This window comes from Aphis gossypii, chromosome X (assembly GCF_020184175.1).
Source record: "Aphis gossypii isolate Hap1 chromosome X, ASM2018417v2, whole genome shotgun sequence".
Lineage (NCBI taxonomy): Eukaryota > Metazoa > Arthropoda > Insecta > Hemiptera > Aphididae > Aphis > Aphis gossypii.
This window is the reverse complement of record NC_065533.1, coordinates 23,923,503-23,936,905: the sequence shown is the minus strand read 5'-3', so window position 1 is coordinate 23,936,905 and position 13,403 is coordinate 23,923,503. Positions and strand designations below refer to the sequence as shown.

The 13,403-nt window shown below is 23.8% G+C and overlaps 1 protein-coding gene across 3 annotated transcripts; it reads left to right on the top strand.

Moving 5' to 3' along the window:
- The first annotated feature begins 436 nt into the window (after nucleotides 1-436).
- LOC114120984 (spondin-1) lies at nucleotides 437-13,149 on the top strand. 3 transcript variants are annotated; one of them, XM_027983114.2, is made up of 18 exons: nucleotides 437-706; nucleotides 2,275-2,460; nucleotides 5,571-5,835; nucleotides 5,966-6,110; nucleotides 6,231-6,343; nucleotides 6,443-6,536; nucleotides 6,596-6,719; nucleotides 6,798-6,928; nucleotides 7,802-7,991; nucleotides 8,068-8,236; nucleotides 8,931-9,150; nucleotides 9,233-9,437; nucleotides 9,536-9,655; nucleotides 9,729-9,793; nucleotides 10,218-10,325; nucleotides 10,706-10,787; nucleotides 11,243-11,268; nucleotides 12,911-13,149. In XM_027983114.2, exons 2-17 carry the CDS (start codon nucleotides 2,280-2,282, stop codon nucleotides 11,245-11,247), a joined length of 2,217 nt encoding a protein of 738 aa, XP_027838915.1. In that variant the 5' UTR covers nucleotides 437-706; nucleotides 2,275-2,279; the 3' UTR covers nucleotides 11,248-11,268; nucleotides 12,911-13,149. The 3 variants fall into 3 exon arrangements, with proteins under 3 accessions (XP_027838915.1, XP_027838913.1, XP_027838914.1); XM_027983112.2 differs by lacking the exon at nucleotides 11,243-11,268; XM_027983113.2 differs by lacking the exons at nucleotides 9,536-9,655; nucleotides 11,243-11,268 and having other exon boundaries at nucleotides 439-706.
- The last annotated feature ends 254 nt before the right edge of the window (nucleotides 13,150-13,403 follow it).

The following is a 13,403-nucleotide window of genomic DNA, read 5'->3' as shown; positions in this document are numbered from 1 at the left end:
ATACTCAAAGTATTATATGATATACAATAGTTACAAAATAGGTACATATTAATATTATTATATTATTATCTTCTGCTTAAACAAATAATTATTCAACTATTACACCATAAACGTTACCCGTATAAAAAGCTTGATTACGGTATAGTTTTTTGAACGTGTAAAATAAAGTGTACATAAATAGATTACGTGATATGTTTTAGTGGTTACATCCATTCATGCATTAATGTATTAGCATTAAATTGTATGTGTATTAGTAGGCACATATTATAAGGCAATCGGTATAAATATAATAAGGAAGAATAACGTATTTCCTGTAAAACTGAGAAGTGCTTCAACGCTGTATCGATTGAAGTTTTTTTTTTTTTTTAGAACAGACACACTTTTGTCGACATACCCGACAGGCAGCGCTAATACATAAATGTGAAGTACCAAAAAGTTTACAGATTGTTACACACAATCCCTTTTTACATCATTTTTTATTATGATCTCTTTTCTGGCAGCGGTACAGCATCCAGCATTCCATTTTGTGGCAGTTTATTTTGACCCACTGTAATACGTTTATGTGTGTCGTCACTGTAATTTTTTTTTATACAATTAATTAAATTTTATACGAGATCTTACGAAATTCTTTTGTTACAAATATGTAGTACAATACTATACAAGAATTACGTGTACTACACTACGAATTTCATTTGAATTTATAAAGGTAAATTGTTTTTTTTATAAGTATTATAATTTATGATTATTTTAGTAAGAAAATGAGAACAAAATTTGCTACATTTAAATTTAATGATGGAAAAGTAATTGTTTATTTCGGCAAGAAATATTAATTACAGAGTAAAATCAATTTAAATGTTAACTATTTATTTTTTTCAATATTTTATAGTTTTTTTTTAATGTTTTTATGATTCTTTTAGCCTTGAGGTATTATTCGTTTAAAAAACACTAAACGAATAATGAATATGAAATAAGTCATGCTTTTGTTGATATTAAAAAATTGTTTTAAAAGTTTTTGTAAAAGTGCCATTAATAATAGGTATAATCAAAATACACATAAAAAACGAATATTTAAAAAAACTATTAACGAGTGTTTCATAAATGGTAATACAATTATAAATTATACATATATTTTTAAATATTATTCGTGTTGTTTTAAATTATTTTTCATATTTTTTAAAGTTAATAATAATAATAAATACATTATCTAAATAATTTATTATTATACTTGTACTTTTAAGTTAAATAATACAATATTTAATTAATAAGTGTTTAGAAGTATTTTATTTAATTCATTACAATTAAGTCAACAATAATTTATAATATTGATTTGATAAAAATATGAGCTTGTAAACAAGTACGTACATTTATTAATTTAATTAACTACTATAAAATAAGTAAAAGTTTTTAACTCCCAAATAAGTTTAAAATAATATTGAAAATATTTAAATGTCATCCACGTGAAAGACTATTTTGTTTATTATTTTTGGTGATCCCTAATAATCACCCTAGACTTGATGGATTGTGACCATCAGATTGGAAACCACTAGTCTACACTAATGTTTTTATAAATTATTATATTCTTTACTTAAATTTAAAATATATATTTTTTAACTTTTTCTTATGTTCTATAACTCAATGGACCTATAAAAATATAATATTAAATAAATGTATAAGCAATAATTAATAACTAAAGTACTATTAGGTTTAGAACAACTCTCACAAGCTACAGGTTTAATAACTAACAAATTATTTAATGATTATTACAATGAGTTTTAACAAGTAGTAGTGGTACATGCCAAAATGGCTTTTGTATTTATAGTAACAATATTATTCACAAAACACATATATCTTATACTATGCATATTGCATATTGCATACACCTATATAATGTACCTATGGAAAGTACAATAAATCATAAAAACCAAATATTTTAATTTTTATGAGTTATACAATTATGTTATAAAACTAATATTGATTAAATAAAAACAAAATACCTCTATTAGTTTTTAGTTGGTCATTGATTTAATATATTATATCATTTAGCTGTATTTAAATAAAGTAATTCTAAATTAAATATAATAAAAGTTAAAATTAGTACTTATTTGATTGTATTTTTTAACATACTTAGTATGAAAAATGTTGAAAATACAGTTTCAAGATTAAAATTATACATGATCGTTAAGCTAAAAGTATTTGCAATTTTTCTTATTAAATTATTGTTTTTATAATTTATTTTCAATATTAATGTAAATTTTCTATTTATCTATTACACAGGAACTATGATTATCAGAAGTATATTTTTTGTGGCGTTTGTATTATATTTGTCTATATCTTCAGCAATTAAAGTATGCGATCGAAAACCAACCTCATTAACAACGCCAAAAAGTACAAATCCACATACCTTTAGAGTTTTATTCAAAGGAAATGTAGAATTTTATACACCAGGAACGACATACACAGGTAACCAAAATCATGATTGTTATAAATAAGTAACTATTATTTATTAAAAAGAGAATGACAAGGTAAATATTATTGATTTATATTTTTTATAAATCAAAAAAATATATTTAAAAAAATATTTACCAAATCATTCTTTTTTTTACGAGATTCACATTCATCAATTAAAATGTATAATAACTTAATATTAGTTTATTTATACAAATTTAACAACATTTTTTTTAATCGTATATTATTTTAGATTTTTAACGAAGTGATGAAAGTATTGATTTTACAATGATGTGTTTTTTTTTTGGGGGGGGGGGGGGTGGTTTTCGATGGAAAAGTGAATATCCTTGGTGCACTATAGAGGTCAAAAGTAAACATTTTCCAACAGTTTTCTCAAAAAATCGACTTTTTTATACTTGAAATTTTCACCAAATGTTTTTATTAGTGTTATCTATATACAGTTAAATTTTCAAAATATTTTGACTATTTTGAGTTATTTATAGACAATTGAATTTTTCGATTTTTCTAAGTATTTTTTTAAGTGTTGAAAAAAAAATTTGGATGCCCAAAAAAACTTGAAAATTTAATACAAGATTCCTTATGGGCTGGTCTTATTGTAGTTAAAAAAAAAAATCAATAGGCGTTAGTTACAATTTTTTTTTATAAACGTTTATATAGTTCAAATTTTTACGAAATATGACAAAATCACGAAAATTTACAAGTAATTTTGTAGTTGAAAATCAACATTTTATTTTACATACAATTTTTTGTGTTTGTATCTAAGGTTGAAAAATTCAACACTAAGTTTTTCCTACATTTTTCTTCAAATAGCTATAGAGAAAACTCGAAACATCTTAATAGAAAAAATTTTAAGTGCGTTTGAATTTTTATGAAATCGCTTAACAATAACGATTTATCTTCAAACGAATTTAAATATTTGTTAAAATTCAAAAAGTATAGGTCGTAGATACTTGAGAATTTCACCAGTTATTTAGATTAAAATTTTCTTTACATGAGTTAATTTTCAACATATTTCGCTTATTTTAATGCTATTTATAGGCATTTGAAATATTCGTTTATGTTTATTTTTTTTTTTATAAATATCGATAAAACTTTTTTGAGCGAGCCAAAATACATGCAAATTTAATACAAAGTTCCTCATAAGTTAGTCTTAGTTAGTCTTCTAGTGATTCAAAAATTAGAAGAATAGATAGGCACAATTTTATTTTTTATGAGAATTTGAAGTTTGAATATTGACAAAAATTCGTCAAAATCATGAATATTTGCAAATTATTTTGTAGGTATAATTCATAAAAATCTTTGTGTAAATAGCTAAAAGTTGAAAATTTAATATTTACATGATTTTCGATGAAATTGGCTTACAATAATTACAAAAGAACTTAAGTTTTGGTGTATTCAGGCCATTAAAACATAAACCACCTTTATCAGTTATCACCAACCATTGGAAATTATATCCTTAGCTGACAAATCATCTCCGTTTGGAATTGTTTTTCGTATACCTACAAGAATACCTTTCATTGTGGATTCAAATTTAACACAACCATTATAGTGACCTACTATACAGCAGAGCGTTACTCACTTGACCACTCTATTTAATATTTATTTTATATTTATAATACTTTTCTATTTGTAAAAATATATTAATAATTGTTTAATTGCTATTTTTCATGTACCTTTTGGTTTTGATATTAATTGTTTGTGTTCTTTTATTATTTTTTATTTCTGTGCTTATGTACATGTCTTATAACAGAAAAAATACTTCGGTTTTAAACCTCTGAGCTGGTATCTAGTAGGAAATGGAATGTAGTTGGCACTTTTTGGATGTCAAAACCAGTTTTTTGACAAAATCAATTATTATTTTAATTTTAGGTATCGTAAAGACTTATTAATTATTATTTAAGATCGAATATTTATATATTAGTATTTACTAGATATGCTAAAATTTAAAAAAATATTTCACTTCTATTGTTATATTTTTAAATATTTAAATGTTTTCAAATTTAGTAACATTTTTAATAACATTTTTGTTTTTGGTGTAAAATATTTAATATTATAGTTTCATTAGGTTTTTTTGTGAATATTTATTTCTATAATAATAGGTTATAATAAAATAAAATATGTTTTTATAAGCATACAATGAAAGTATAATTTGTAGGAAATTATTATAAATTAATAAAATGTAGGTAATAAAATAAAATAAATATTAGTAGTAACTAGTATAGGTATAACATAAATAACAATAAAAAACATACAAAAATAACGATAGTTATACATATATAAATAGTATATACTAGTTGCTCTTGCTCAGTGCCTTATCGTTAATTTTATGTTGATTTTAAACGTAAATAGCATGTCTCAGTAACTATGAAATTAGAAGAGATGTTTGTCATCTTATTTTTTTTTTTTAATAATTGGCATGTTATATAGTTTATTTTAACATACTAATAAAATATATTAAAGATAATGAAGTTAATAATTGAAAAAGTAATGGAAATTGCATGTTTTATAATAAAATATAACGTTCAACAAGAAAAATGCAAATATATATAAAAAAAAATTACAAAAATGAATAAAATGCACCAAAAATACTAAAAATGACTGTAAAGCATAAAATCCTCTAAAAACGCAAAAAATGCAAAATAAAAATTGTACCATTAAAATCTATGAAGTAGATATAGTCCATGAATAAAATTCCTATATAGACGAACCTTGAATGTGAGCATTAGAAAAAAAGATTTTATTTCGTTTTTTTAATTTTGTTATAAATTGAACTTTGAATATCGGCCGTTTTAGTCTTCCACCCCTGAACAGCTACACAACTATCTTTATTTTTTTTAAACTATTATTTATTACAAATTTAAAAAATCTTGTTATTTTCCAATACAATATGTTTACTAATTGTTTTTGAACAAATAATATTTTGTGAGCATTTTTATTGAGAAGACCTATTTTTTTTTATTAGCCCCATATCTGTATATCATATACTCAGGTATATAACTATATCAAATTAATTTTCTATTGAAATTTGTTTTAGTCATTATTATTATTATTTTGTTCTTGTTTTAATCATCAAATATGTAAAATATTAATTTCGTTGGTTCTAGTTTTACTGCAAGGTGTTAAGACGGTTCCAACTGTAACTCCAAGTTTTACTAGTTTTATATTAATGGTTGAATCTGAAGAGAGCCAGAATTATGACGACGAAAGCAATGACTTTGTAACTGGAAAATTTCAACTGACTGGTGATGTAAGAACAAAAATTAGCGAAGTCTGCCCAAATACAGTTACTCAGACATCTTTAATTCCAAAATCAGAAATACAAGTATTTTGGACAGCTCCGTCGTCTGGTAGTGGATGTGTTATATTTAGGTAAGTTTAAGATTGTTTATTTTTGAAATAATTACTGTAGGTATATTTCTATAGGTAAAATTTGATATTTTAAACATTGATATTTATTCGTATTTGTTATAATTACCTAATACATTTTTGGATTAATCAGAGCTACCGTTGTCGAATATCGTGATATTTGGTACATGGATGATGATCAATTAAACAAAAGAATTTGTGAGGAAAGTAATGAAAGTAATGATGATAATGCTAATGTAGTATATGAGTGTTGCGCGTGTCACGAAGCTAAGTTCGAGGTTTGTATTATGAAATTATTTAAAATTAAATTCATAGTAACCAGGTAAAAATAAATGGAGTAAGCACTTTGCTTGGTTATTTTACAAGTTTATAATTTTATTAAGTACGACATGTTATAGTTAACTTTTGAAGGATTATGGTCAAGACATACTCACCCTAAAGATTACCCGGATGACAATTGGCAGACTCGATTTAGTGATGTTATTGGCGCTTCACATACAATTGATTATCGGTATATTGATGATAAATAATTTAATATTTATACATATTACATATAATTAAATAAATATAAAACATACATATGAATAACAAGTATTTAATATTTTTTAAGATTTTGGGAACAAGATCAAGTAGCTTCCGATGGAATGAACAATATAGCACTAAGTGGAACTACTTCAACTTTGGAATCCGAACTTAAATCTAAAGTGATAAAAAATAATGTTATAAAATTAACTGGATATGATTTATTTATATTTTGTTTTAGAGTGATAAAATTCGTACGATAATTAAAGCCAGAGGCATTAGCTATCCAAATGTGACTGGAAAGACATTTGCAGTATTTCGAGTGGATAAAGATCATCATTTAATTTCAGTTGTATCATTCATGTGTAAGAAATTAAATCATTTGTAGAAACATTTTAAACTGCTTTTGGTATCATTTTAAAATAAGTTTTATTTAAAATTAGATCCATCACCAGATTGGTTTGTTGGAATTTCGGGGTTGGAATTGTGTCTGCCAAATTGTAATTGGATTACGAACAAGACTATCAACTTGTACCCATGGGACGCTGGAATTGATAGTGGAGTCACATACAATGTATATTATTTTAATAATTTTAATAATATTATATACCAATATACTATTTATTATAATAAATATTACAAAATAATACAATATAAAATTGACGATTTTGATATTCACAAAGAGGAAATTAAATGTTTTATGTAATATACTAATTGATAGTTCACAATATATTATATATATGAGTATAATATTTAAAAAAATGTAGTAGTTTCAATATACCTCCTTACTAGAAATTCCGGCTGAATTAAAGGAAAAAACTCATGTAGGTCGTGGGTGGTAGAAACTACGAGAACAATTGAGTTCAATCATAATTATTTTTAGTTATTTAAAGGAGCCCATTAATCATTATAAAGTTTCACTATTGCAATTCATGGACTTTTAATTCGGCTTTGCTGCTAAAATATTTTTGTTGGTAAAATAAAGAAAATTTACAACTTAATTTTACATTTTAACAATTAACACTATTATTAAATTAATATTATAAATAAAAACAATTTATAACACTCGAATAAAAAATGTACTGAATAGGTATAAATAGAAAATGGAAATTAATTAAATGCCAAAAAAATGCATTAAATTAACATTTTTAACATAACAATATAACCATGAGGAAATTACCGAAATGTTTTTATACTTAAACTCGATTATCTAATTGATAATTATACTATAAAGTATAAATATTTTACAATTATAATATTTATAGATATCTATACATTTTTATATTTCATGTTGATTATTTTATTAAATTAATTAAGAATACATGGTTTAAAGCTGCGGTCATTATTGAAATAATATATAAATTTTAAGAAATAATAATTATTGTTGTTGTTTAATAATTATTATGAATTTAAAAATATTTGGAAAATATGCTTAATGTAATTTTAGTCATCTGATATGCCTCAAGTACCAATAATGAATATAGAAAGACTTTGGCCATTGAATACCAATGATGTACGTTCTCCATTTTATGATCAATCGGGTGCACAGATGAAACCTATTGCAAAACTTCATCTTATGAGACAACGTCTTTATGAAAAAAGTTGTTCAGAAGAAGAGACTAAAACCGAATCATCAGGTTTGTTGTTTAGATTTTCATTTTATTTTACATTTGAATTAACACTCTAACTTATATGTTTTATACACTATATAAGTTTGTGATGCTGGTCCATGGTCAAATTGGGATGAGTGTTCAGTAACTTGTGGAAAAGGCTATAGTAATAGATATAGACAGTATAAGAATCCAGAAGACGCACACAAACCTCACTGTAGTAAACGGTCAATGATACAACGGAAAGGATGTTATGTACTTCCTTCGTGCCCGTAAGTTCTTTTGAAAAAATTGCTGTACTGTGGATAATAAAAAACATAAATAACAAGTTAGGTTGACTATAAAAATTCTTAAAAATAAAAAAGGAAATATCATAATATGCTGACAACATGACAATATAAGTTTTGTTAAAAAGTCAGGTAAATTATCTTGGACCTACATTATTATTGTTATTAGAGATAAAAAAATTATTCTTTAATTTTATAAATGTCAAAAAAAGCTTTTATAAAATAGAATTTTATAACAAAGCCTAACATTTACTAGTGACTTATATGTCAAGACCGACTTTCTTTTAAATTTTACTTTTGCATAAGTATATATAGATAATAGATATATATTTATGTTTAAAAAAAATCAAGATTATATAAATTCTCAATAAATAAATTAGTACACTCTCAATGTGTTAAAAATTTATATTATTTTTTCTTACAGTATCTATATTTGTATTAGTACGAATGTAATTCGTGTTTCTCATTTTATTCATTGCAAGCATTTTAATTCATAAATAAATTAATTGATATATTAATATATTTAAAAAAATAATAGTTAAAATTTTTTTATAAATTACTAATTGATACCTATTTGAAAATCTATTGCTGTAGGTATCTTTTGTAGAATTGAGAATTTTAGATGTTTTTAGAAGTTAACATTAATAAATAATAAATATACAATACAATTTATTTTTAGGATTGAGATTGAGGAGATTGATACAATTGATCCAAAATGTGATGTGACTGCTTTTGGTCAGTGGTCCGACTGCTCTGCAGAGTGTGGAACAGGTGTAATGGCGAGATTTCGTACAATTTTAAATGAAGAAGTGACACCAAAATACTGTTTAGGTCGAATGTTTTTACAACAAACTGTACCATGCGAATCAAAACCTTGCCAAGACGAACGTGATAACGTGGTTAGAATACAATGATCAATATTATATTAACATATTATTTATGAATACCTAATTAATGTGTGAAATTTTTATGAAATCTTAGGACTTAAATGCACTATGTAGTAATTGTTCGCTAACTAAATGGTCATTGTGGTCGCCTTGCAACATGAAATGTGGAATAGGGCAGAGGGAAAGGCATAGGATGAATTTTGACAGAACTGGAATGGCAGAAAATTGTGACCCTCGTTGTTATACACAGTCAATAAATTGTACAGATAATCCACCATGTGAAAACAATATGCGAATGGGTAAGATGTGTTGATTTTAATAATTTGTTACAAATTCACACATTTTTATAATATTAAAAGCAAAAATGTTTAATTTAATTTTACACGCTGCATATTAGAGGATATTTCGTTATTTGGAAACAGTTTTATGTTAAAAAAATATAATGTAACAGTACAACGTTCTTTTATTTATAATATTAATCAAAAAACTAGGTTATGCAATACATCCTTCGTCAATCGTATGTTTAATTGTACAAATTTAAAATGTTTTTTGTTGTTGATGTTGTATACCAAGTGTTTTATTTTATTTAGAATCAACCACCTCACCAAGTTCTGAAAATACACCAGTGACATCTGTTACTATAAACCCTGACGACGTAAGTAAAAACAGAATATATGATATGTTATTATTGGTGAACTGTAAATACATTTTACAAATTTAATATTGAGTATTAATCAGCAAAATTCATATTATGTTTTAAAAATGAATACAATTTCCCGGATTGACTCTGCTAAAAGTTCTAGGATTAATTTGTTTGATCGGTATATAAAAGTAAATATTTAAATAACTATAATCATTTAATTAAATTGTGTCACAATAACTGTAATGCGCTCATTAAAAATAAACTAAATAATATATTTACTCAAATTTTGGTTCAATATTAATTTGTTAATTTACTATTTTTAACTGACTTTAGTAGGTATACAATTTGATAGGACAACCTTAAAACAGATTACAATAATACAACAATTACTCTATTTAATTTGTAGATCATTAAAGTGTTTTATTTTACCACTTAGATTTCAGACGATTCAACAGAAAAATGTGTTTTGTCAAATTGGAGTAAATTTTCAAGTTGTAATGCTATTTGTGGCCCTGGTTTCAAAGAGCGTACACGAATCATTCTGGTTAGTAATTTTATTACTTTATAAGAAATTAACCCTTATGTAGACCTAACTTATTAAGACTATAACATATTTAATCTGAGTTTGATTTTTTTATTTTAAATGTACTTTTAGCATACAAAAATAAAATTATATTTGTACTTATGAGCATGAACGTAGTAGTAAGTGTAAAAAAAAACAAATTGTAATAAGTGTAATATGAACAAATGCAATATGTGTATATTTTGTTAATGGAATGTGCAACATTGATAATATCTGAAATAATAATAATATTTGAGGGGGCTAGCCAAATATTTGGGGAGCTAAGACCCCCCCAAGCCCCTACCTAACTGCGCTTATGTATGTAATTAATAATTAATTAATAAAAATATCTTATATTCTAGTCTCCAACGGATCCACTGGAACAAAAGAAATGTAGGAAAAAACTAGTTGATCGTCGAAATTGCAGAGGAAGACAATGTAGCAGTAAGTTCGAAATACAATAAAATATCTTATTCAATATAATAATAAAAATAAAATAATAATATAATTTTATAATAGTAAACATTTAAATTACTGCAGAGTGCAGAATTAACTATATTACAATATTACAATGACATATTATTATTGTCAGATACTTATATGAAAAATGAATAGTTTTAAACGTGTTGATACAGTCCATGGCATTCATGCAGAATGTTGATTCTGTAATAACCAAATTATAACACAAATTACAATTAGATACCTAAAATACCCTTAGGCTAAAAAATGAAAAAAAATTTCATAGTAATTACATTTATTACATAGTTAAAAAAAATCAAAGAAAAACCTAATCAAATATTAACTGATATTTTGACGTTACCTACTATTTATTATAATATATATATTATATATTTTAAAATTAATCTGTGATGTTAATTATTTGTTTTTATGATACACAGCATAACCCATTATATTGGTTAAATACGTAAGCATGTATAAATATTTAAAAATAGTGTACAATTCCACAGTAAAGTTGTATTGTAGACAGTTATAGTTAAAACAACAACTTACTATTAATTGTTGTAACAAGTAATATTAATATTTATAATAATCTATAATTAAAAACAAGTATAAATATATATAGTCGTGAGTAGGAATTGCTTAGAACTCTAAATGAATATCAATAGTACATTTTGTAGTGCTTTTATTATTAATCATTATTATTATAAATATAAATTAATATGAAAATATGATAAAGTATGATACTTACTATCATAATTCATAACAGATTTATTGTGAAAATAATTATTGTGATATGATAAATGACCTAAACAATTATTGTTTGATAATAAATTATTTATTTAAAGTTTTTATAAAGAAGAAATCTTTTGAGTATAGGTAGCATTTAAAAAAAAAAAATTAAAACCAAAAATGTTTTATTAAACAAGTATTATTTTAATATCTAAATAAGTTGTGTATTAAAAAAAATATATAGGTATGATGAAATAATTATGCTGATTTGAAGCAATTTTGAACGAAAACGTTCGTAATCAATATTTCTAAAGATCTTTTATTACCTATGTATTTATATTACTCTAAATAATTTTACTGTTCTTTTAGTTTAGTATAATATACGGAAAACAAATCATTATCATACATTTATATTATAATATCATACAGCAATTTTACTATCATAATATTACTAAATAGCTGTCAATACCGACGTATATTCGAAGAATAGTGTGAATATGGTACCTACTTACTTACATTTAAATAAATTTAATTTTTTTGGAAATTTTATTTTGTATAACACATAGTAAATAATAAATAATAATGTATATAGTAACGAAAAGTTTCAAGATTTACCAATAATAATTTTTGAACCTAACTAAAATTATCATTTTTTATTTAAATATTTATTTTTTTTAACTTGAAGTGTCTATAAAATAGCTATGATTTATATAAATAAGATTTTTAGGTTTTTAATTTTTATAAAAACAATTTATTAAAAACCTTATGCTTAAATGTCAAGCTTTTTAACTCGAAAAAAAAAGTTGAACATTTAAAATATTTATAAATAGTTAAAAAGAATTATAATATATTGAAAGTTCAAAAATGTTAGTATAAAATATCTGGTGAAAAATACAAATTTTAAATTATTCATTGATGAATTAAAAAAATAAAACCATAATCGATTTTTTTTAATTTTTGACCATCCAAAGTAGATAGGTACCAACAAGATATCATTTCCCATTAAAAACCACTTTCAAAGTTGAAGAATGTTTAACTGATACAAATGGCTGTTCGTTGTTGGACAAGGCAAATTACACATAGATACACACATCGTAAAATCAATACATTCATCTCTTTGCATTGAATTTAAAAATTTTACTAATTTTTATAATTGTATTCTATTAATCACCTTTAGAAATAAAAGAAGAATAAAACAATCTCAATAAAAAAAGAGTCATAAGCTTTTCCGTTATTCACGTCTATTGGTATAAAACTTGAATAATTATTTTTTGTATAAATAATAATTGTGATTGGAGTTGTGCACATTTTTTAACAAATATTGTAAACTATGATAGAAAATATTATTTTACATTTGATAAAAATGATTTTTATAGGATGTAATTATTCGCCATGGTCTGAGTGGTCATTATGTTCAGCACTATGTGGTATGAATGCTGTACAACAACGTACAAGAGTTCCAGAAAATGTTGCATGGACTTGGTGTAAAGATAGATTAGAACAGCGCATTTGTTCAGCTTTAGCGTGTAAAACCGATTAGAAGTCGGAAATTATATTTAGAAATGTTTAATTTACAAATTTAGTATTACAAATATAAACTAAATGATACTATTAATGAGTTTTTAAGAGAATAATATGCTCTTCTTGAAATAATAGTATACTATACTATGTAGTGGTTTCAGGACATCAGTACTAATATCACTCAAAACAATTATTACAGAATTCAAAAAGAATTCCGTACAATAATATTACTCGTTTATACTTTTATTAAGTTATACAATTTACAATTTTTTTTAATATTCTACTATGATATGACAAGACCGATTTTTTTTATTAAATCTAATTATATATATAACTGTATCATTGTTT